This window comes from Pseudorca crassidens, chromosome 20 (genome assembly GCF_039906515.1).
Source record: "Pseudorca crassidens isolate mPseCra1 chromosome 20, mPseCra1.hap1, whole genome shotgun sequence".
Classification (NCBI taxonomy): domain Eukaryota; kingdom Metazoa; phylum Chordata; class Mammalia; order Artiodactyla; family Delphinidae; genus Pseudorca; species Pseudorca crassidens.
The window spans coordinates 36,327,852-36,353,196 of NC_090315.1; the positions used below are offsets into that span (position 1 = coordinate 36,327,852).

Below are 25,345 nucleotides of genomic sequence, written 5' to 3' on the forward strand. Positions count from 1 at the left end.
AGGTTGGCATTCCACAGGGGAGGCTAGGGAAGCCCTCTTTCTTCTAGCCTCTCCAAACCCTCCCTAGAGAGAATCCTTTCACCACCTGAGTAACAGAGGGTGTTCCCACTTAAGGCCAAACTTTGCCATGGAGCTTCTTCCTGAGCCCCAAATCTGCTCCTTGCTGGCCCTGTTCTCTGTTCCCTTTTGTCGAGAGACAACTTGTCTGCCAGCTACTGTGCTAAGTACTCTATGGGAATTGCTCCTATTCCTCACAGCAACCTTTGAAGTAGGTTCTTTTTTTTTTTTTTTTAGGCCACACTGCGCAGCTTGCAGGATTCTAGTTCCCTGACCAGGGACTGATCCCAGGCCTTCGGCAGTGAAAGCATGGAGTCCTAACCACAGGACCGCCAGGGAATTCCCATGAAGTAGGTTCTATTATTATTCCCATTTCTCAGATGAGAAAACTGAGGCCCAACCAGGTTTATTTACCTTAAGCCATATAGCTAGTATATGGCAGAGCCCACATTTGAACGAGTCAGTCAGTTTCCAAGGCACATATTATGCTAAACTTCTCCTAAATCTTCACAATACTAATACTGTTGTCATCCCCTTCACTGAGGCCTGCAGAGAGAGGTTAAGTAACTCGTCCAAGTTCACACAGCTGGGAGGTGTTGGAGATGGGGCTTGAACCACCTCTGTCTTATCGCAGCATGTGAACTGACCCTGCACCTGAGTCATGCTCAGGACGGTTTGCTTTCCGTGGAATTTTACTCACCTGATGCTAAAAAGTCCGTAAGGCAATTGATCGGTGAAAATACTGGGACTCAGAGAGGGGGAGTGACCGGCCCAAGGTGACACCAACTACAGTTCATGCCTCCTGAATCTAAGTCCAGCGTTCTTTCCACCACATTGAGCTGCTGGCTGTTCTGTTGCTCTCCCAGAGTTTCTGGCTCTGAAGGCCTGAGTCTAATTCTCCAACCCTCACCACCTGGCACTAGATCGAGCAGGGCTCCTTAGGGAACTTCACGATAGCTCCATATGTGATGGCTTGGGGTTTGGGAGGGGTTTGCAGGACAGTTAGTGGCAAACTCCAGCTGGAACCACAGGGTTCCCGAGTCAGAAGGACCTCAGCAGTCATGTGCTGCAACCCTCCCACTATAAAGGAAGGAAACCTGAGGCCCTGAGAGGGAAAGAAACCTGCGTGGGGATGCACAGCAAGTCGTTGTTTGGACCAACAGTGACTTTCCTTACAGCCTGTGCCCTGTTGAGGGCAGGCAAGCAGTGAAGAGATGGAGCAGTCATTTAGCACTGGGTTCGGCCTTGGAAGATTTCTTTTTTTTCTTTTTGATTTAATTTAATTTTATTATTATTATTTTTTGGCCACGCCGAGTGGTCTGTGGGATCTTATTTACCAGACCAGGGATGGAACCTGTGCCCTCTGCAGTGGAAACGTGGAGCCCTAACCCCTGGACCACCAGGGAATTTCCAGTCTTCTCTCATCTTAATTAAACTGTGTGAAGTTAGGTTTTAGCTCCTGGCAGGCAAGATCCTCGTAGGCTGGGAGCAGCTGTGTCTGGGATTCAATAAAAGCAGTGAAACCCAGCCAAACCGGAGCGTAAAGTCCCTTTAAAATGACAAAAAAAAAGAAGAAGAAGAAGAAGGGGGACAAGATTTTAATAAAGAAAGAAAGAATCAAAATCCAAACCTGACTACCCAGCAGAGCACCTTGGCAGGATGCATTCGGAGTGGCCTGTCCTGGCTGCCACACCTGCTGTGCACACACCCTGGCCCAGGCCCAGTGCTGAGGACTTTCCAACACTGAGCTCACTTAATCCACCCAACAAACCTGTCAGATGCTATTTTTGTTTCCATTGTGCAGATGTAGAAATTCAGGCTCAGGGAGGTAAAGTGCCTCTCCTGTGATTTCTTAGGCAGTGACTTTAGAGTTCACTTATCAAGTAAGATAATGCATGGGATGTGTTGAACACAGTGCCAAGTGCATAGTAAATGCTCAATAAAGTTTAGGACTATAAGATCCTACCAACTGAATATGGTAAAACCAGGACTCAAATTCAGACCTCTCCAACTCCAGCCTTGTGCTCTATTTTGATTATCTGGGGTCTCCCCGTGCCCCAGCCCTGCTCAGTTAAACCTTGATTGATTTGAACTTGGCTACCCGGAGCTCACAATTAGGTTGATTTTTTTTTTTCCTGAGCTTTCTACTCAGAATAGTAAAAAAAAAAAAAAAAAAAAAAAAATCCACAGGAAACAGACTAGGATTCAGAATTTAGTCTATGAAGACAATTTCTCAGGAATATTCTTTTTTTTTAATATTTATTTATTTGGTTGCACCAGGTCTTAGTTATGGCACGCGGGACCTTCTTTGCAGCGTGCAGGATCTTTAGTTGCCGCATGCGGGATCTAGTTCCCTGACCAGGGATTGAACCCGAGCCCCGTTTATTGGGAGCATGGAGTCTTAACCACTGGGCCACCAGTGGTGGCCTTTCAGGAATATTCTTTAGTTAATACCCACTCCAGCCGGTTATCTGCACCTCTCTGTCCTCAAGCCTAAACAGGGAGTGACACATCATAGATGCTTAAAAACAACTTGTGGAGGAAAGAAAGGAAGAAGAGAAGGAAGTAAGGAAGCTCTCTGGCAGGACCTTAAGTCCCCAAAGAAAGATTCAGATACATTGTATTTATGAGATGTTCTTTGCTAAAGAAGAAACGATTCCTAACACATTTTGGAATTTTTAATTTTAAACATTAAGGATATACAGGTTAGGGATATACATGTTAATCAGGAATTCAGTTAAGCAGGATGGTTGGTTGCTGGTTCTGGTTACTTGAGGTCCAGCATAATAGCATAGCACCCAGAAGTGCATGGTGCCCCAGGGGCTTGGCTCAGAAGAAGGCAGAGTCAGCGTCTCCCTGGCCTTCTGTTAACCATAAGCAGCCAGACAAGCAGGGAGGATGTTGGGGTCCGAGAACAGCCAACGTTTATGGTATAGCTGAGAGGCTACATCTTTCTCACTTCATTCCCTACACAGCCCTGGCTAGTGTTCCTGGCCAGTCCCATTCCCTTTGTCAGCCTGAGCTTCTGGGCAGAGGCTGGTAGGACAGCTGGTTCTGGTGCTGACAGGACAGCTGGCTCTGAGGCTGGCACCTGCTCAGTCGCTGGCATTTCAGAACCTCAGGGCAGATGCTGGCTTGCAGGGTAGCACCTGGGTGGGCTGGGATTGGCTGATTTGGTTCAAGGTTAATTGCAGGGCTCCAAAACCCAGATATCCCCAGGTGCCAGGCAGGGAACATATATGAAAGAAGCTGCCAGGTTGGAACTATACTGAAATCCAGCTCTAGCTGGTGGTTTCCAAACAGGATTGAGGACAGTGTTGCTAGACATGCCAGTTTCTCAGAGAAGCGGGACATCCGGATTTCTGTCATTGTTCTTAATTTAAAAATTCTTTTTTTTTTTTCTTTTTTGCCTGTGTTGGTCTTCATTGCTGCAAGCGCACTTTCTCTAGTTGTGGCGAGCAGGGGCTACTCTTCGTTGCGGTGCGTGGGCTTTTCATTGCAGTGGCTTCTCTCGTTGCAGAGCACTGGCTCTAGGCGCACGGGCTTCAGTAGTTGTGGCTTGCAGGCTCTAGAGCGCAGGCTCAGTGGTTGTGGTGCACGGGCTTAGTTGCTCTGCGGCATGTGGGATCTTCCTGGACCAGGGCTCGAACCCGTGTCCCCTGCATTGGCAGGCAGAGTCTTAACCACTGCGCCACCAGGGAAGTCCCTCTTCTTCTTCTTTTTTTTTTTTTTTTTTTTAACTAGATGACTAGTTTATTGTAAAAGGATGTAACACAAGAACAGCCAGATGGAAGAGATGCACAGGGCAGGGTATGGGGAAGGGGCATGGAGTGTCCATGCTCTCCAACCACAGCACTCTCCCAGCACCTCCACCTTTTCACCGACCTGGAATCTCTGAACTGCATCCTCTGGGTTTTTATAGAGGCTTTTTTTCATTGGCATGGTTGAGTAAGGCATTGGCCATTAGGCTGCAGATTTAATAACCTCCAGTCCCTCTCCCCTTCCTGGAGGTCAGGGGGTGGGACTGAAAGTTCCAACCCTCTAATAACACAGTTGGTTTCCTGGCAACCAGCCCTCAACCTTAGGGCAGTGCGAACATCATCTCATTAACATAACAAAAGACTTTAAATCACTTAGGAAATTCCAAGGGTTTTAGGAGCTCCAAAGTAATTTAAAAATTCTTCTTCCTTTTTTTCTTTCCTTTTTTCTCCTCTCTCTCTCTCTCTCTCTCTCCTTCCTTTCTTTCCTTTCTTCCTCTTCTTTCTTCTCCTTCTCCTCCTCCTTCTTTTTAAAAGATAAGCACACAATGAGTTCTATTTACAACCCCTGGATAAGGAATTGAGGAGAAAAAGGCTGAGGACAATATAATCTGCCAGGGCTGGGAGGGACCACAGAATCTATCTCACTGAGAATAAACTAACAAGTGGCCCATGGACACAGCTTCTCATTCCCCCAATCTCATTTTTGGACATTCAGAGCCAAGCCCAGGGGAGGTCATCTCGTCTTAGTTGGCCCCTGCTCCAACCATTGCCGCCCCAGGAGATGGAGCTGGTAACGTTCCCAGCAAGAGCCTCTTTTCTCCACGTTGGGCCTTCAAAAGACACCTCAGTGAGTATGAATGGTGCAATTCTAGCTAGTAGGATGTCAGTGAAATGACACATGACCCAAGTCCTCTTTTCCAGGAAAAGTTTGCTATTTAGAGAGACTTGAGGTGAACTCTTCTAAGTGAAGAATTCTATCTTTATTAATTTAAAGTAGCCTCTGGGAGTTCCCTGGTGGCCTAGTGGTTAGGATTCCAGGCTTTCACTGCCATTGCCTGGGTTCAATCCCTGGTCAGGGAACTGAGATCCTGTAAGCCATGGGGCCAAAAAGGAAAAAAAAGGCACCCTCTAATGCTAAATATGACCTTTTTAAAAGAATTACGATAATAAAACATTTATTTGTTTATTCCTCAGTACAGACAAGGCATTTTTTATAAATCCAATACAATTTTTGTAACAACCCTTTGAGCTAAGTATTTATGTATATTTTCCAGATTATGTGGTAGATAAAGGTGGCCACAAATTCTTTGTCACTTCTCTCGTGGAGGGGTGGGTCTAGCTCCCCCCACTTGAATCTGGTGACCAGCTATAAATTGGGGTTCCCACGACTCCCACCTCAGAGGTGTTTGCTAGAATGACTTACAGAACTCAGGGAAACATTTACTCACGTTTACTGGTTTATCGTAAAAGATATTATAAAAGGTACAGGTGAATGGCCAGGCTGAAGAGGTACATAGGATGAGGTCCAGAAGGGTCCCACATGCAGGAGCGTCTGTCCCTGTGGAGTCAGGATGTACCACCCTACTGGCATGTGGGTGTGTCCACCAACTCGGAACCCCTTCCAACCATGTAGTGCTAGGATTTCTATGGGGGCTTCATCACATAGGCATGATTGATTATTAACTCAATCTCCAGCTCCTCTCCCCTTCCCAGAGGTTGGGGGGCTGGGGCTGAAAGTTCCGAGCTTCTGATCGTGGCGTGTGGTCTTTCTGGTGACCTGCACCAATCCTGAAGTTATCCAGGAGCCCCCCAATCATTGCCTCATTAGAACAAAAGACACTCCTATTGCCCAGGAAATTCCAAGGGATTTAGGAGCTCTGTGTCAGGAAACAGGGTCCAAGACCAAATATTAGAACAGAAAATGCTCCAAGTACCCTTATCATTTAGGAAATTACAGAAGTTTTAGGAGCTCTATGCCAGAAATGGGGCAGAGACCAATATATTTATTTTTTATTATTTCACAAGTTGTATTGTTTATTGAAGAATGGAGAAGGCTGCCAAGGGTCTTCACTCCAACAAGTATTGTAATGTATGGATAAGGAAATCAAGGCCCATAAAGTTTAACTAACTGCCTAAGTCCTCACGAGAAGCAGCAAAGCTAGAATTCAAACATGGCCTATAGGAGACATTCAATTTTTACTTCTCCTATTTAAAAAAATATTAGGGACTTCCCTGGTGGCCCTGTGGTTAGGACTCCACACTCCCACTGCAGGGGGCATGGGTTCAACCCCTGGTTGGGGAACTAGGATCTTGCATGCTGCATGGTGTGGAAAAAAAAAAAATTGTTTTATGATCACTTTTTTAAACTTTTTTTTTGGACCACACCCTGCGGCATATGGGATCTTAGTTCCCAGACCAGGGATTGAACCCTCACCCACTGCAGTGGAAGTACAGAGTCTTAACCACTGGACAGCCAGGGAAGTCCCTCTAACAACTTTCATAGATGGACATGCAACAGTGTTAATCATATTTATCATATTATACATTATATCCCTGGTACTGATTTATCTTATAACTAGAAGTTTGTACCTTTTGACTACTTTCATCCAACTCCCTCTCCCCTGATCCCCTGCCTCTGGTAACGATCTCTTTTTCTATGATTTAGTTTATTTTTTGAAGTATAATTGACCTAAAACATTGTGTTACTTCCTGATGCACAATATAGTGATTTGATATTTCTACACATTTCAAAATGATCACCGTGATAAATCTAGTTACCATCTTTCACCATGTAAAGATATTACATAATTATTGACAGTATTCCTCACACTGTACATTTCATACCTCTGATTCATTTATTTTGTAACTGGAAGTTTGTACCTTTTAATCTCCCCCACCTGTTTTTCTTATCTCCCCACCCTACTCCTCTGGCAACCACCTGTTTGTTCTCTGTATCTATGATGCTGTTTCTGTTTTGTTGTGTTTGTTTGTTTGTTTTTAAGATTCCACAAATAATTGAAATCATATATTGTCTTTCTCTGTCTGACTTATTTCACTTAGCATAATATCCTCTAGGTCCATCCATGTTGTCGCAAATGGCAAGATTTCATTCTTTTTTATGGACCACATCTTCTTTATCCATTCATCTATCACTGGGCCCTTAGGTTGCCTCCATATCTTGGCTATTGTAAGTATAAACATAATTTTAAGTTAAAAAAACCCCAACTAGTCATGCATTTTGTTTTATAAATCCAGTGGTAATAAAAAGCTCATATCCGGGACTTCCCTGATGGTCCAGTGGTTAAGAATCTGCCTTCCAATGCAGGGGACATGGGTTCGATCCCTGATCAGGGAGCTAAGATCCCACAGGCCACGGAGCAACTAAGCCCACGCGCCACAACTAGAGAGAAGACCGCGTGCCACAACTAAGACCCAACACAGCCAAAAATAAATAAATATATATTTTTAAAAAGCTCATATCAAATGCCAGCAGTCCTTTGTCCCAGCTTTGCCCACCTCTAGCTCGTTGTGTTGCCTACATGCATCTCTTTTAACCTGTTTCTTTGGGCATTATCTCACTATTTTAAGATAATGTGCTTATACTGCTATTTTGTGATTTAAAAATTAAAAGCAGTAATTATTGATTAAAGATTTAGCTTTCTTACACCTGCACCCTAAAGTCCCTTCCTCCCCTTTTAAAATGAGGTTCTGTCACAATACAGCCCTTAGGGTTAAATAATCAGTATGTACATTATTATGAGTATGTAAATATTGTTCACTGCTGTGCTGCGTATTGATAGTTTAGGTACTTCCCTGGTGGTCCATTTGGTAAGACTCTGCTCTTAATGCAGGGGGCCCGGGTTAGATCCCTGGATGGGAAACCAGATCCCTCATGCATGCTGCAACTAAGAGTTCACATGCCACAACTAAAGATCCCTCATGCCACAACTAAGACCCAGCGCAGCCTAAATAAATAAATAATAAAATAAATTTAAAAAAAAGTATTGGTAGTTTACTATGATTACCTTTCCTTCTTTGTAAAACTTGTTTGTTTTTCCTGTGGTTAATAATGGCCATATTTTCCCATTTGCTTTGTTATATACATACTTATCCAAATGCTCCAACAGATCTGTCAGTAATTATTCCAAATGCTTAGACAAGTCAGATAAGCTCTTCGTTTTATTTTTTCCCTGGAGACCTTCCTTTGATTGCTCTCCGTACTCCTGCTTCAGCTGAACTGGCCACGTTTTGGTCAGCTGCCCAGCTGCCATTTGGAAACCATCATTTGGTTCTTCTGAGGTAGATTCTTGGTTTCCTGGATGCTTTGCCTTACACTTTCTTGCTTTACAACTCTGTTTTGCTGAAGCATGTTCTCCAGTGACTTTCTGAGAAAGGCTACACAGGATGTAAATTTATGTACCCTTTACTTATCTGGAAATGTTTTTGTTTCAGTCTCACACTTGATTGAAGGTTTGGTTGTGCACTGAAATCTAGGTTGAAAAGTTTCACTCAAAAATTATGAAGGCATTGATGTGTTATCTTCTAGCTCGCAGTGATGCCAAGAAGCATGCCCTCCCTGCCCACCACTATCTCAGAAAATCTTTAAGATTTTCTCTTTATTTCCAGTGTGCAGCTCTTAAAATTCAATTTACTGGCTCAAATATGGAGACTCATATCTTTCAGTTCTGCAAAATTTTCTTGAGTTATTTTTTTGGTAATATCTGTCTTTCTCTGCTCTCCCACTTCCTGCCCCTGTCCATTTTCTTTCTTCTCTATTTCTGGAACTCCTGTTAGTCAGATGTTGGATCTGAGTTGAAACTCTAATTTTCTTATCTCTTCTTTCCCATCTCTTTGTCAGTGAAAGCAGTGAGTCCTAACCACGGGACAGCCAGGGAATTCCCTCCATCTCTGTCTTTTTGTTCTGCTTTCCAGGGGATTTTCTTAACTATCTTTAACTCTTTGATTTATTTTTAAATTTGGCAATCATACTTTTAATTTTTAGGTGCTAGTTTTCATTTTGTTCATTTTTCAAAGCATTCTCTTCTTGCTTTATAATTGTGATATCTGCTTCATTTAATTTCCCTTCCCTTAGGAATTCCCTGGTGGTCCAGTGGTTAGGATTCTGTGCTCCACTGCAGGGGGCCCTGGTTGGGGAACTAAGATCCCGAGAGTAGGGTGGCGTGGCCAAAAAAAAAAAAAAATTCCCTTCTCTCTAAAGAACTCCTTTTAACACTTCTTTCAAGGCAAGTCTACTGGCAACAAATTCCCTCAATTTTTGTTTGTCTGAGAGAGTATTTCTCCTTCACTGTTGAAGGATAATTTTACAGGATATAGAATTCTAGGTTTCTGTTAACATTTAAAATATTTCACTCAACTCTCTTCATGCTTGCATAGTTTCTGAGAAGTCAGATGTCCAGTTGACCCTGGAACAACATGGGTTTGAACTGCAAGGGTCTATATATAGTGGATTTTTTTCAATAGTAAATACTGCAATACTACACGATCCGCAGTTGGTTGAATCTTTAGATGCAGAACTGCAGATATGGAGGAACCTCGGATACAGAGGGCTGACTATAAATTATATGGAGATTTTCAAGTATGTAGAGGGTTGGAGCCCCTAACCCTCATATTGTTCAAGGGTCAACAGTAATTCCTTTTTTTTTTTTTTGGCCACACTGTGAGGCTTGTGAGATCTTAGTTCCCCGACCAGGGATTGAACCCAGCCCCTGGCAGTGAAAGTGCCGAGTCCTAACCACTGTACTGCCAAGGAATTCCCTTGTAATTCTTAACCTTTGCTTCTCTATAGGCGTTTTTTCCCTCTGGCTTCTTTCAGGACTTAATCTTTGATTTTCTGTATTTTTTGAAAATGATATGACTTGGTGTCATATATTTTGGCATTTATCCTGCTGGGTGTTCTCTGAGCTTCCTGGTCTGTCATTAATCAGGTGCCTGAAATTAATTTGGGGGAAATTCTCAGTCATTATTGTTTCAAATATTTTTCTGTTCCTTTCTCTCTTTTCCTTCTGATATTCTGTGTACATTATTCCTTTTGTGTACATTATTCTGTGTACATTATTCCTTTTGTTTTTCCACAGACTTTTTTTTTTTCTATTTGCTTTTCAGTTTTGGAGGTTTCTATTGAGATATCCTGAAGCTCAGAGATTCTTTCCTAAGTTGTATCCAGCCTGTACAGTATAGGCACTCTTCATCTCTCCTACAGTGTTTTTTATCTCTAGCATTTCTTTTTGGTTCTTTCTTAGAATTTCCATCTCTCTGCTTACATTGCACATCTATTGTTCTTGCAGGCTGTCTGCTTCATCCATGAGAGCCCTTAGCATCTTAACCATAGTCGTTAAAATTCCTGGTCTGATAATTCTAACACTCCTGCCATATCTGAGTCTAGCTCTGATGCTTGCTCTGTCTCTTAAAACTATGTCTTTAGGGGCTTCCCTGGTGGCACAGTGGTTGAGAGTCCGCCTGCCGATGCAGGGGACACGGGTTCGTGCCCCGGTCCGGGAAGATCCCACATGCCGCGGAGCGGCTGGGCCTGTGAACCATGGCCGCTGGTCCTGCGCGTCCGGAGCCTGTGCTCCGCAATGGGAGAGGCCACAACAGTGAGAGGCCCACGTACCGCAAAAAAAACCCAAAAAAACTCTGTTTTTTGCCTTTTAGTATATCTTGTAATTTTTTATTGATAGCCAGACATAATGTACTAGGTGAAAGGAACTGCTGTAGATTGGCCTTTAGTAATAAGGTTGCAAGGTGTAAGGGAAGGGGAAGTGTTCTGTAGTCCTATGACTGGATCACAGTCTCTTAGTGAGCCTGTGATGGACTGGCTCACTAAGAGAAAGACTATGGACTTCACTTATCTTCTCCCTCCAGTCCCCCCAGGGTGGCTAGAGTGGGATGGAGTTGTGTGTTTCCCTTCCCTTAGGTCTGTTAGGCTCTGATAAAATCCCCGTAGGTTAGGCTCTGGTTAAATTTTAAGTGTCTCCTGAGGGTATATCTTATTAACAACAACAGAATGCTCTAGCACATTTCAAAATGGTTCCTTTTACCCTCCTCTGCTGGAAACATGAGGGATTTTTTTCTGATGTTTACTATGAGAACCTGGTAGAACTTCAGGTAAAACCCACAAAGTCACAAAGTATGCTCCCTTCCCCCAGTAGGACTGGATTCCTTGGTGGTTTTTTTTTGGCTGCACTGGGTCTTCATTGCTGCATGTGGGCTTTCTCTAGTTGCGGCGAGCGGGAGCTACTCTTCATTGCGGTGCGTGGGCCTCTCACTGTGGTGGCTTCTCTTGTTGCGGAGCACCGGCTCTAGGCGCACGGGTTTCAGTAGTTGTGGCACACAGGCTCAGTAGTTGTGGCTCACGGGCTTAGTTGCTTCGTGGCATGTGGGATCTTCCCAGACCAGGGATCGAACCCATGTCCCCTGCATTGGCAGGTGGATTCTTAACCACTGTGCCACCAGGGAAGCCCTTCCTTGGTGTTTTTATTTCTCAGATTTGTCCACACTGAGCCTCCAGCAATTCATCAATTACAGTTCAGGTTTCCTTACCCTGGCACTGACTCCCACAGAGGTTTCTGCTTGTGGGTTTCTGCTCTGTATTTGTCTGTCTTTCTCTCCAATTCTGGGGGCAGTGGTGTGCCTTATAATCTGACTTATTGTACATATCTAAGAAGAGTTGACTTTCCAGTTTGTTCAACTTTTTACTTGTTGTTAGGATGGAGTGGCCACTTCCAAGCTTCTTACATATTGGACTGGAAACACATCAATTTCATTTTTAATGGAAGAATATCCAAATAGGCATCTTGTGCCTATTCCTTCCCCCCTCCCCACCCCACTGCCCCCTCAGGAAACACAAAGTATTTGGAGGACAGGGTGTCTGCCGTCTTCCTTCTTCCTGACGACAATGTCTCTGGCCTTCCTCCACACCTATGGAAAAATTTTTCATTGTATCATAGCAATGAATTACCAAATCTGGATTTGCAATACTGACTCTACATCTAGCACATGTACCTACATAATTAGTTTCTGTGATTATTTGATTGGTCTGATTCCCCCACCAGATTGGAGGCCATGATCTAGAAGTGGCCCTGCCCCAGTATAGGGACATCATTCAGAAGTGCTAGGCAGCAGTTCACCAGGAACCCTAATGACTCAGGACTGGACTGTCCTCTGAGGCCATAGGCTCCTCACTTTCGTAAGCCGAAATTATTCAGAGGCGACCTCTATTGACTAAAGGAAGAAATTGCAGTTACCCTCCCACCCCACCCCCCTTCTTTCCAGTACAGGGAAATGACCAACATAATCCCTGCTATCTGCCAGGCACTTCACGTATATTATGCCATTTGTCCTTGGATTTATAATATTTGCATCTATAAGATGGGCACCATCACTCCTACTTCATAGTCGAGGAGAGTGGGGTTCAGAGAAGTGAACTAATTTCTGAGTTCCCACTGTAAAGAAGCACTGCTGAGATCCACCCCAGGTCTGTCTGAAGCCAAAGCCTTTGGTCTGTCCACCAGTCCCCTGCTATTCAAAGTGCAGTCCAAGGACCAAAGCATGGGCGAAGCTGGGAGCGTTAACAATGCAGACTGCAGGCCCCACTCCAGATCTACTGAATCAGAATTTGTATCCTAAGGAGATAAAAATTTTGTATGCACATTAAAGATTGAGAAGTACCCTGACTCCAAGGAAGTGCTAGGGGAACCTCTGCCTGTGTCCTCCTGAGGAGAAACTGAGTTTTCGTATTTCTTCTGCAAACGTGGATTTCTGGTTATAAAGCACTTCTGTCATTTTTCTCGTGTACTTTCTTGACATTGGCTCTCCTTTATCCTGGGAGGTAAGTAAGGTCAGTGATGATCAGTCCCATGTTAGAGAGTCTGGAAACAGAAGCCCAGAGAGGGGAAGAGACTTGCCCAGAGCCACCAGCCAGCAGGCATCCCACAACTTGACACGGTTTGGATGGGACAGTAAGTCAAAGGTTTTAGGGTCTGATGTTGGTGCCAGCATGAGGGCTGGAGGTTCCTGAGCTTGCCTTCCGGGGTCAGAAATCACCAGATTGAGAGAGCCCTCTGCTCACTTGTTCATTCATGCACGGCAAGAGGGCTCCAATTTTACTCCCTGGGCACACTATGTAACATCTCTCAGCTTTCACTTTTGCATAGAGTTGTCATGAAGACCAAATGTGAATGATGCAAGTTAAGTGCTGGCACAAAGTAAGAAATCAACAAGTGTTAGTTGATATTCATTCAATCATTTGTTCAACAACTACTGAACACTTGCTATGTGCCAGGCACTGACTAAAATACCTGATGGACAAGGGAGATGTGACCCTGCTCCCGTGGAACTTACAGTCTAACAGGGAGACAGACACTGATTAAATGCTTACAAGTCTTGATTGAATTTGGCTGGGCATTTGCCTGTGGCCTAGACGTAACCTTTCCTTCCCTCTGTTCACTCAGAGAAAGTGAAACCAAACCTCAAGCTCTTGGTCCACTAGGCAGGTGTGAACCATGGCCCAAAGCTGTCCCACCTGTCTAGTCTTGCAACATGTTTCCTCCTTGGAGAGGGTCCCCACCTCCACCAGGAGGGAGGGATCTTTGCAAAATACCCGAACAGGGATGGGGAGTGTGGTAGAAGGTGGGCGGGTTCAACTTTATTCTGAGGACCAGGGGGAGCCGTTGCAGACCATCTCAGAATGCTCTGCTCTCACCTCTGTTGCTCTCCCACACCCACTCCACCGACAATGGCCACTTTCCAGTTCCTCAAATGACCATGTTCCTCCCATCACAGGGCATTTGCACATGCATTTCCCACAGCCTGGAAAGGTCTCCCCACCTCTCTTCACTTCGTGCATTCTGCTCATCACTCAGGGGCCAGTTCATATGTCAATTCCTCCAGGAAACCTTCCTTGACTCCCCAGGGAAGCTTCAGACCCCCAAATGTAACATTCTGTATTTTCCCTTCTTGGCATTTATCACAACTTGCATGTTTATGTTTGTGATGATTTGCTAAGCATCAGTCTTCCCCAGTAGACTGACAGCAGAGCTGGTGTGTTTTGCTGAATTTCTTCTCCCCAGCATTGAGCACAGTGAGAGGCTCCATAACCAGGACAATAGCGCCTGCTCTCAACACCTGCCTCTGAAAGGACAAAGCGGGAGGGATGCTCAGGGGTTTGAAGCTCACCCCAAAACTTGAGGTCAGGGAGGGACATACAACACAGAAGCTAATCTGAGGCTGCAGTGGTGCAGGGAAGACACAGGAAGGACTTGAACCAAGGTAGAGGCAGCAGGACAGACCAAGGCGGAGTCCCAAGTCAGTGGGGAAAGTCTGATGGGATGTGGAAGGAGAGAGAAGTGTTAAGAACCACTTGCAGGTTTCCGGCTTGGGAAAGGGAGCGTGATGGGCCCATTCTCGAGTAAGGGGTCACAGACGGTGAGGCCAAACGGCCTTATCGCACCCCAACCCCTACTCCCACTCCAGCCCGTCTTCCTCCTGTCAGTGGCCTGGACTGTCCCTGGCACCAGACACAGGCCACGCAGCTCAGCAGCACAAGTCCCTTTTTATTAACCATCCTCCCTGGTCTGAATGTGCAGAAGTAGAAAAGAAACAGTAAAATGCCCTGGCAGAGAGGGCAGGGGAAGGTGCTCCTGAGGTTAGGCCAGATTCCAGCTCATTTTCCCCGTACATGCCCCCAGCCCTCACTGAAATCCAACATTAGGAGGCAGTGCAGCCCTGCTGCTGATGGGCCATCCTCCTGACCGTATCTGGGGTGGGCACTGGCAGGGCCTGGTGCTGTGCAGCAGGCCGACAGAAAACGGCCACGTGGGTCTGGCCCCCAGGGAACGTGAGGAAAGGCAGGTCACCCAGTCCGGGGGTCTGAGCAGAAGCCTGTTTGGCCCCCCAAGGCTCTGCGTCTTCTGTCTCACTGTCCTGAGGGCAGGGATCCCTCTCACCCCACCACTGCATTCAGAGGTTTTAGGCAGGAGGGGCCAGGGAGAACGCTAGGTGTTCCAGGCAGAGGAAGCCTGATTCGGTGCCTAGGCTTGGCCTAAGTGAGTGGCCAAGGTGTTCAAGATATGAAAGGGGAAAATATCCTTCCTCACCCCGCCTGGGGCACAACGTAGGTGTGACCTCAGTGTGATCGACAGGCCGCCGAGGCCAGGCCTGGTAGACCTGTGGAGCGGAGGAAGTGGACGAGAGAGGGTTTGGTCCACCCCCACCCCCATACTTATGTGAACAGGAGAGACTGAGCTACATAGAAAAATGGGGTGGTGGCGAAGAGGTGATGGGGGACAGGAGCAGACGAGATCCAGACTGGAAGGGAAACTTGTAGGCTGGCGTGACTACACTCAGACGTTGCCTAGTCAGTGGCCACCCAGCTGCCTTTCTTGTCTCCAGGGTACCAGGCTGGGTTGGCAGGGAAGGGGAGACGTGCAGGGCAGGGAGAAGAGAAGCAGCCATTCAAAGTGAAGATGCCAGACAGGTTCACCTTGATCCTCACCAGCCCAGCCTGCATGGGGTTCCCAGCTTGCTCCCTCACCCCACCTTGTGCCTCTGAAAAGAGGGACCCATCAGGAATCTGAGAGAGAAAAGCACACTCCGGCCTTGGGGAAAGTTAAGGGAGGAGTACTCACAGCACCGTGGCACGGGACGGCCCCTGGCCCCTGGCTCAGAGCCGGGCTGGCACCGTTTGTAAACATTAGACTTGGTGATGTCTGGGGATGGAGGAGCAGAGGGATGCCTGGACCATCAGGTCTGGGTAAGAAGACAGGGTGAGGCCCCAAAAGGCTTGGGAAATGTCAACCAGCCATGGGCAAGAGGGCTGTCAGGCTCACCACAGGCCCAGGAGGCAGTGGACAAGGCATCCATCTGCCTGCCTCGGGGCACCTGTACGATTTCAGTGCTACCTTTGGAACTTGCCGGAGGAAGCCACTGCTGGCTGGGCTGCCGACAGACTGGAGCAGGCACTGAGCCCCGGGGTAATGAGCACAGCCCCTACCCAGGGCAGGCTTCTCTGTGGAGGATGGCAGCCCTTGGTCCACACTCTTTCTCCAGAGGGAAGTCAGGCTGAGTTGTCCCTTCGGAGACCTACCGACTCTCTTCACCCGTGGCTTCCAGGCATGGAGAAATTGAGAGGTGGAAGAGGGGGGAAGGTTCTTCTGTGACACGAGACCTCCTCCTACCATCCATGGCACTGCCAGGATGCGGGGGCAGGAAGGGAGCTGGGTTTGAACTGTCCAGGGTTGTGGGGACTGATTTCACCCCAGAACTGTCCCTGGAAAAGGATGTCCAGATGTCATCCCACCAGTAGAGGGGAATGATGCCGGACTCAGGGTGGTCCTGAAGCTCTACGAAATGGGTTCCAGGGTCCAATGGCAAAGGCCAAGAATTCCCTGGGAGGCACTGGTTATGCCAAGAGATCCACAAAAATGGCGTTGGCTGTGGTCTGGCCGAAGATGAAGGCTCCCAGGGTGACCAAGAGGACTCCGTAACTGACCATCGCCCACCAGCTGTAGAGCAGAGGGTGAGAGAGGGCCTGGTCAGTTGATCCACTTGTGAATTTGCCAACCTCTCTCTCTATATATATATCAGTTAATTACTCTAATTACTTGTACCACTTCTCCTATGGGAAGAGCACTTCCTACTTCTCAACGACTTTCATACAACAGTTTATGGGGCTGGGTGTATGATCCCTAGACCATGGGTAAAGAGGCCAAGACCTAATGGGATTAATTGACTGGTCACAGCACACCAAGGGCAGGACCAGAATTAGAATCATGTCTCCTGGGACTTCCCTGGTGGTCCAGTGGCTAAGACTCTGAGCTCCCAATGCGGGGGGCCCGGATTCCATCCCTGATCAGGGAACTAGATCCCACATGCCGCAACTAAGAGCTCGCATGCTGCAACTAAAGACCCCCGTGTGCCACAACTAAAGATCCTGCATGCCACAACTAAAAGATCCCACATGCCATAATGGAAGATCCCACGTGCTGCAACTAAGACCTGGGACAGCCAAATAAATAAATATTAAAAAAAAAAAAAGAATGCATATCTCCTGATGGAAAGATGGTCAGGAAAAAGCAGGTCACATGGAGTGATCCATTTCATTAAAAAAATAAATAAAAAAGGAGACATCTGCAAAGATATGTATCAAAAATAGCTACAGGGTTACAACTGGAATTTTTTCTTTCTTTTTTTTTTTTTTCCTGTTTTTGCCTGCCTGGCTTGTGGGATCTTAATTCCCTGACCAGGGATTGAACCCATGCCCTCAGCAGTGAAAGCAGAGTCCTAACCACTGGACCGCCAAGAAATTTCCTGGTTATATCTGGATATTAAAGGTGATTATTATTTTCTTTAGACTTGTCTGTATTTTTAAAGTTTTCTATAATCAATGAATATTACTTGCACAATATATTTTTTTAAAAGCATGCAACCTGGTCATAACTTCTCTACCATTCAGGGACATGCACGTATTAAAAGAATGCAGTGTTTTGCAAAATGTGGCCTATACATACAATGGAATATTATTCAGCCTTAAAAAGGCTGCTACAACATAGATGGACCTTGAGGACATTATGCTAAGTGAAAGAAGCCAGGTACAAAAAGATAAGTACTGTATAATTCCAGTTACATGAGGTACCTAGAAGAGTCAAATTCACACAGACAAAAAGTAGAATGGTGGCGGCGAGGGGAGAGGGAATGGGGAATTACTGTTTAATGGGTACAGAATTTCAGTTTAGGATGATGAAAAAGTTCTGGAGGTAGATGGTGGGGATGGTTACACAAAAATATGAGTGAACTTAATATCACTGAACTGAACACTTTAAATGGTAAAAATGGTTAATTTTTTAAACATGTAGTGTTTTGTATCCATTAGACTAACAAATATTGAAAAGGCTGCTATATACAGTCCTGGCAGGGGTGTGGGGAACAGGGCACTTTCATTCACTGCTTCTGGGACTCTGACTGGTACTGCCTTTTTGGAGTGTAATTTGAACCTGTGTGCCAGAGTAAAAATGAGCGTGCCTTATGATGGAGCAATTTCCTTCTAAGAATCGATGCTACTGAGATCCTCGAACAGCTGTGCCAAGGTGTACATGCAGAAGTGTGTTCACATTCAGGACACATTCAAACAGCAAAATATTCTACGGCCATGGAAAAAGGAAGCAGTAGATCTTCTTGTGTGGACATAGAATGATCTCCAAAATACGTGGTTAAGCGAAAAAAGCAAGTAGCAGAAAAGTGTGTCTGGCATGAAACCATTTTTGAAAAAACCTAACCAGACACAAAACCCCATGTGTTTGTGTATATGCGTGCATAGCTTTGTGTACACAGACACATGTGCACACACAGAAACAGTCTACAAGGGCACAGGCTGTGCTGATCTCATGGAGCTCTCTCAGGAGAAGGGAGCGGTGGGGAGCGGGCTGTGGGGTAAGAGGGACTTCCATTTTTTTCTCTAAAATCCTCAGTAGTTGATGACTACTAAGAACCTGTTGTATAAAAAAATAAAATTAAATTAAAAAATTAAAAACAAATCCTCAGTAGTATTTGAACTGTTACAACTAACATGTTATACATTTTAAAAGAAGTATTCAAAAAAGTTTTTCAAAGTACACAAGTCTCCTGACTCCTATCCATTTAAAGGCCACCCCCCATCCAGTACCTCCCTGAGAGGACCACGGGCCGGGCCCTGCTTTACCTGGCTGGCTTGACTTCCTCCATCTCAGAGAGTTTGGCTTGAATGAGGCACAGCCCTAGAAGAGAAGAGGTGGCCCTGGGAGCTTGGGTGGGCACCCCCCCCACACCACCCAGCAGTCCAGCCTCCCCCTTTGCCAGGAGGCAGTGATGGTGGGTGGAGAAAGGCCTGTGTTTACTCCTCCACACATTCTGCCTCTGTCTCCACTCTGCACCCAGCTGGACACCTGGCATCTGGTCTCCCAGGAGGAGCCAGCACCTGCCAGGCACCCCTTGGGCTGCATGCAAGCCCCAGAGCTAAAGGGGCAGCACAGGGAGGTGACTCAGTGGTGTCTACATTGCAGGGCCCTTCCCAGTGCACTTCTGAGCAGATGTGTCCCCCTTGCTCCAAGCAAAGTGGCAAGGGATTTCCAGGTGGCCTCCTAGAGAGAAGTAAGCTGGGTACAGGCAGAACTCATGACTGGGCAGATAGGACAGTTGCCCAGGGATCTGGTGGCAGATCGTGTCTGAAACTCAGGTCTCCCGACCCGTGTCACGGTGCCACCACCAGACCCTAATTACCCCGTCATGGGCTGACCCACCCAGATCCCTGATAGTCGGGGAGTAACAGGTACCTGAATGAAGAGTTAAGAGTATAGGCTGTGGACCTAGACAGACTTGGGTTTGAAAAGCTTCTATTAGTCTTTAGCTGAGTTTGTTAACCTCTAGGCAAGCTTGTTACCCTCTCTGATCCTCACACCTCCTCACCAGTGAAATGGAGATGACAACTACATCTTCTTTGCAGGAGATAACGTTTAAACACACCAGAGCCTGAAGTGGGTGATCAATAACCCGGGAGGTGATGCGCTCAGGCCAGGAGGCCCTGGGAGAGAGTGCTGCGGGGATGCCAGGGGTCCACACCTGGGAAGACGAAGATGAAGCAGGCGGCCAGCCCTCCAATGACCGAGATGACCTTGCCGATGTCAGGGATGAAGAGCGCCAGCAGCAGGGTAAGCAGGAACCAGACCAGCGTCTGCAGTACTCGCCGCCGCCGCTCCCGCCCCACGTCCTCCTCCACCGGCATCCCCTGGTAGCGCAGCCACAGGCCTTCGACCACCGCCCTGCCCACACAGAGAGCGGCTCAGAGGCGCCCCTGCTAACAGCTCCCCACCTCCAGCCATGGAGCCAGACCCCCGACTGGGTGGACTGTAGGCAAGCCTCTAACCCCTGGGCCTCAGTTTCCTCTTCTTTGAAATGGGCCTAGCAGCACTCTTCTCAGGGTTGCCATGGGGACCGGACGGGATGGTGAATGGGAACGGCTTAGTGCCTTGCCTGGCCCAGGACTAGCACACCCCATGGGAACATATACTACTAGTCTCCTGAAAAGGAAGGGTCTGGGGTACCCAGAAAGCAGGGTGTTCAGGAAAGGATCTGGACTAGAGGTTCTCAGAGGACTCACAGAATGTTTTGGTGACTCTGGGACAAAGGGGACCCCCAAAGACCCGGCTGGGAGTACTTGCAGGGCCATGCGAGGCACTGACTCTTTCCTCTGGGCTTCCGGTTCTCCTTCTATAAAATGGATTCTACACAAGGCCCATGTTCAAAGGGCTTTCAGAGGCCCTGGTGAAAGGGAGCACCCCGGTGGGGTGGAGAGGGGACTCACCGCCCACAGAAGTGCAGGATAGGGTAGGAGGTTAGCACGCTCAGGATGATGAAGGCACGGGCGACGGCCACAGCCATGTCCTCCGACGGGTAGGACAGGAGCACATCGGGGTCCACAGCAGCTCCGAAGGTCAGGAAGCCACAGATGCCTGAGGGCAGGGACAAGAGGGCTGGGTCCAGGCGACCCTCGGAGGGTTAGGGCCATGGACCGTTCACCGCTGGGTCCAGCAGCAGGTGGGGAGATGACGGAGCAGCTCTGGAGGCTAAGACTGAAGCTCAGAGGGGTGTCGAGGCTGGGATCAGAAGCCTCCCTCCCTGACTTCTCACATCTCCCGCCCCCACACCGTCACCTTTCTGATCTTGAACTCACCCAGCAGTTCCTGTCTCAGAGCTTCCGCATTAACGTTGTCTGCCCATCTCCTCATCATTCAGGTCTCAGCTCCGTTGTCCCCTCCTCAGAATGCTTCCCCACCCAGCCCGTCCACAATAACCCCTGCCCCCAGGCACTCCCTCACACCACCCTGTTCTGTGTTCTTCAGAGCACTCCTCTCTCTTGGAACTTTTTTTTTTTTTTACTCGTTTATTGTCTGTCGCCCCAGGAGAACGGGACTCTGCCTATTTGCCACCCTTGTTCCTGCTGTGTCTTCAGAAACTAGAACAGTGCTGGTCCTGAGAACCATCTGTGGAAGGAATCACAGGGCCATTCTTTGTGGTCTCCCAGCACTGCTCCCTCACCCAAACCATTTTCTACACAACACCCAGAGCCGGGTGTCCCCAAGCCACGCCCCTGTTGAAGCGCTTCCTCTCTGCCTCCCAACAGTCCTCAGGGATCTGGCTGTGTTCCCTGTCTGGCCGTGCTGCCCGCCACCCACCCTCAACTCGCTCCACTCCAGCTATGCAGACCTTCTTCTGTCCCGGCCTCAGGGACTTGGCGTTTTCTGGTTCGTCTGTCTGGAATGCTTTTCCCCCAGGTCTTCAGATTCTAGCTCCTTCTCATGATTTGGCCTTCCCCAATTGCCACCTCCTCAGAGAGGAGCCACCTGTGACCTACCCACCAAAGCCAACCCCACTCAGTCCCACTCACAGCTTCCCGTTTCCCTATTACTATGGCACTCACCACTGTCTGGATTTCCTTACTGACTCCTGACTGACTTGCTCCTATAAGACTCTCTCTCCGACTAGATTGTCAATTCCATGAGGGCAGGACGGGGTCTATCTATCTCCATGCCATCCCCCATGCTGAGAAAGTTCCTGGGACTTACTAGGCACCCACTGAGAGCTGCTGAATGAACGCATGCATACATCTTTCTCATTTGGGCAGGAGGAGGCCCAGGGTGGCCCAAGTTCAAGCCAGTGCCTACAGAAGTGTCTGACGTGTTGGGAGTGCAGGGCTGTCCCCAGGAAATCCTGGGCCAGACAACTTGGGGACAAAGAGGGAAAGTGGGAGCCCTCTAAGCCCTGCCCTCGGAGGGGAGCACTCACCTGTGCCCATGTAGACAGCGAGGGCTATGACCATGGCGGCCGTCACCACCCCACCCCAGGTCTTCACCTCAGGCCGCCGCATGCTGTTGAAGACGGGAACACTGCTCACGTGGCACTGTCAGGGTGAAGGGCAGGGTCATGGTGGGCAAGTGACCTCACCCCCAAGGATAAGGGGCAAGTCCTGGGGCCCCCACTCCGTCCTTCCTTCCAGGACTCCCCCATCCTGCCTGTAACGTGGATTCCATCCCAGGATGGGGAGTGAGCTAAGGGGACAAAAGGGACCTTGCAACTAGCACCTGAAATCCGAAGCAGATGGTGGGCATGGCATTGAACACGGCTATCCAGGAAGCTGGCCTGCGGACAAACACACAAGATGCTGCTGCCCGGGAGCCCCTCAGAGTCACCAACCGCCGCCATGCTCTTACTCTTCATTCAGCCCCCCACGGCCTCCACCAGCCAGCATGCACACATTCAACCCACAGAAGTCTGGGGACTGGGAGAGGACACATCTCCATTTACAGGTCAGTAAACTGAGGCTCTGGAAGGCCCTCCTGGGACCAAAATTCAGAACTTTTGGCTCTTGCACTTGGGCTTTTGCTTCTCTGATTTGTTCCTTTCAAGAAAAAGGAAACTTTTTTTTTTTTAAATTAAGAAAATGGATTCATTCTCACGTGGAAGATACAGATATTACAGATAAGCACATGTTGAAACATGTGCAATTCCACCTTGGCAGCTTCCATAACCTGAGGCCTAGTCTCACATTGGCTCATCTGTTGGACATTAGTGGCAAAGTCTCCCTCATCTCCGGCTGTCACTCTTCTCTCCAGCAAAAAGAGATCAGGACCTCTTGCCTCCTTCCTAAAATGACCAATGAGTCAAGCCCCAATGAGCTAATGAGCCTTGGGAAGAGCACCTGTGTGGCTTTTTGATGCCTGACCCAGCACCTCCTGGGGCCCGAGTGGCAGCTTCTACCCCATGTGTCTCCCGGGGGCCCTCACCCACCTGTTCAGGATGTCCGCTGGGGTCATCTCTTTATCAGGCCAGATGTATTTGATGATAACGATGGCAGTGACATACCAGGTGCCCACGACGCTCAGGAAGCTGCCAGGAAGGATAGATTAAGCTTCTTCCCCCCTATCCCCAGCTGCCTTTTCTCTCATTCCACCCCCAGGGACATCCACCCTTAACTTTAGTGACCACAAGTGTCTAATGAACCAACTGGGAGACTATCCCAAACAAAGACTCAAGAAATGCATGAGACATAAGTTTCAGAGAAACAAGCCACATTTAGGAAGCCAGGAGGGGACCAGACTGACACTTGTGGCCACTGGGAAATGAGGTGGTTCAGCTCCATGGCTCAGAGACCACAGCAGGGGGCTGGGCTTCAAAGCACATCTGCTACTTCAATCAGAGCAGCCCAGACTTGGCGAGAGGTGCAAGCAGGGCCTTTGAGAAGTAGGAGATGCTGGAGGGTTGAAGGCACAAATACTGGGAAGTCAACATTAAAGGAAACCTTGGAGACACTGAGTGTGACCCCTTCGATAAAGGATCACAGGAAACAGCTTAGAATCCCACAGCTTTTCAGACTCTGAGCCAGGAAGCTAGTCCCTTCCCTTCATACCAAGCTGCATGGAAAATGCTGCCAGGCTGACAATCCCAAATGATCAAGAGTCCCATCCTCCGTGGGAAAGACAAGGACCAGGCTAGGAGACAGCCTTCACACATGATTATCATGCATCCCTTCTTCGACAAGGACATTTGGAACTGAATCTCTCACTGATACAAAGAGCCACTGTCTCCCTTGCTGCTGACACAAAAGGAAGGTCTTATGCCGGAACCCCTGCAAGCCCCGGTCTACCCTGCCTTGCCCACTCTTGCTGCCCCAGGAGATGAGGTGGCATGGAGCAGAGGGGTTCCCCTGCAGCCCTTGGGTCTCCAGCTGCCTGTGATCAGAGCTGCTGTCCAGCGCAGGCTGGGGTGGGGCCTCCGAACCTGGCATATTTCTGGAAGCCGATCTCCCTGGGGATGGAAAGGGGCAGGATGAAGAGGAAGGCAGTGAGGCTGATGGTGAACTTGCGGTCTGTGTACCAGGGGCTGCCGCCGGCCCCCTCAGGCTCCTTTGCCATCACAGCTATAACTGCACAGGGAGGAAGGAGGGAACGTGATGCCAGGCTACTGCAGGGTGTGGTCCTCCACCTCTGCTGGGACCTCCATCTGTCTAATGGGCCCAGCAGCCAGGAGGGAGGACTCCCAGATGAATGCCGGGCCCAGGCCAGGCCTTGGGCAGGTGTTCCATGCTCTTTCCCACCCACCGCATGACCCCCAGGGCTGGGGGTGGGTACTGAGGGGGGACCTCACTCTTGTCCTGCTGGTCCCCGATGATGATGAGGAAGGCGATGCAGGTCCCGAAGGTGTAGGTGGCAATGGCCACCTCACACAGCACGCCTGTCAGCTTGCCACACACAGCCCACACCACCTCCTGGTAGGTCCTCTCATTGCTGGCCTGGGAGCAGTAGGCCAGGATGACGAGGCCACTGATGATGAAAACCAGCATGGCCTGCGGGTAGGGGCATAGCAAGAGGGTGTGGGAAAGGCCTGGCAGCAAAGAGCAGCCTGGTCTTGCTCAGCATTTACTGGCCCGGTGCCCAATGCCCATCTGGCGAATTAGCCTTATCTTGCAGGACAATTTTAATGGATTACTGGAGTTGAGATTTTCTTTAAAAACAAGAAGTTTTGAGGAAAATTTCAAACATACACAAAGGTAGACAGAATGGTATAATGGACCCCTATGTACCCATCACTCAAATTCAAAAATCATCAATCTACAGCCAATCTTGTTTCATCTATTCCCTCTCCCACTCTGGATTATTTTGAAGAAAATACGAGCTATCATATCATTTCATCAGTAAATATTTCAGCACGGCTCTAAGGTATGGGCCTGCTTTTTAAACGTAACCATGAAATTATTAAATATGCAGTCGACGTCCAAACTTCCCTGATAGCTGGGAAGGCTTTTGAAGCCTCATCTGGGCTCAAAGGAAAGAATGCTGGAATAGATTAGTAATGTCTGCCATGTGTGATGGAGAAAGAGTGGTAGCATGTGTCTCCAACTGACCACTCCTGATCCAGAGCCTCCCTTTTGAGGTGAAGAGCCCAGACCCACCACTAGAACTGCACCTTTGCCCGCCAGGCTTGCTCACTCACCATCTGCAGCGTGATGCCAGCTGCCACTCCCCCGGCAGTGCTGAAGGCTGCTGGGAAGTTGAGCAGCCCTGCGCCCAGGCAGGCATTGACAACGATGAAGATGGCTCCAAGTGTGGAAGTGGTGCCTCTGCCCAGACCCCCAGGAGGGGCCTCCCCCTCACTCTTGGGGGCTATGTCCACAGAGGGACTCTGCAGCAGACGGGCACGCTCCCCGGAGTCTGTGCTTAAGCCCCACTCGCCAAGGTCACTGTTGATGCTGACCTGGGCCATGGCCCTGGGAGTCCTGTTCCTGCAGGGTCTGTGGGTTCTGTCTCACGACCACATGCCCTGGGGAGCTGAGAGAACACCTTCAGCTGGAGGGTGCCACCAGCCTGTTTGGGGCTGTTATCCTAGGAGGCCTGTGGGCTCTGGCTCTCCTCAACCTAGATGGGAAAGGCAGATACTACTGTTATCCCAAGAGACACAGAAAGGTGAAACAACTTTCCCAAGAT

The 25,345-nt window shown here is 48.4% G+C and overlaps 1 protein-coding gene and 1 long non-coding RNA gene across 5 annotated transcripts in view; one reads left to right on the forward strand and one right to left on the reverse strand.

The window, feature by feature from the left end:
• Window positions 1–19,449, forward strand: part of LOC137214973 (uncharacterized) — a 37,700-nt gene extending 18,251 nt beyond the window's left edge. Inside the window, exon 3 of the long non-coding RNA XR_010939115.1 lies at window positions 19,312–19,449. This is a non-coding gene — a long non-coding RNA (uncharacterized lncRNA). The remainder of the gene's footprint in view (window positions 1–19,311) is intronic.
• Window positions 14,370–25,124, reverse strand: SLC38A7 (solute carrier family 38 member 7). Of its 4 annotated transcripts, none has more exons than XM_067719424.1 (10): window positions 24,855–25,124; window positions 24,009–24,207; window positions 23,643–23,787; window positions 22,653–22,751; window positions 21,947–22,004; window positions 21,651–21,765; window positions 20,170–20,317; window positions 19,428–19,627; window positions 18,532–18,586; window positions 16,097–16,339 (listed from the first exon to the last, which is right to left on the reverse strand). In XM_067719424.1, the coding sequence occupies exons 1-10, from the start codon at window positions 25,122–25,124 to the stop codon at window positions 16,237–16,239; spliced, it is 1,392 nt and encodes a 463-aa protein (XP_067575525.1). In that variant the 3' UTR covers window positions 16,097–16,236. The 4 variants fall into 4 exon arrangements, with proteins under 4 accessions (XP_067575528.1, XP_067575525.1, XP_067575527.1 ...); XM_067719426.1 differs by lacking the exon at window positions 16,097–16,339 and adding an exon at window positions 17,658–18,322; XM_067719425.1 differs by lacking the exon at window positions 16,097–16,339 and adding an exon at window positions 17,658–18,325.
• Between the last annotated feature and the right edge of the window lie 221 nt (window positions 25,125–25,345).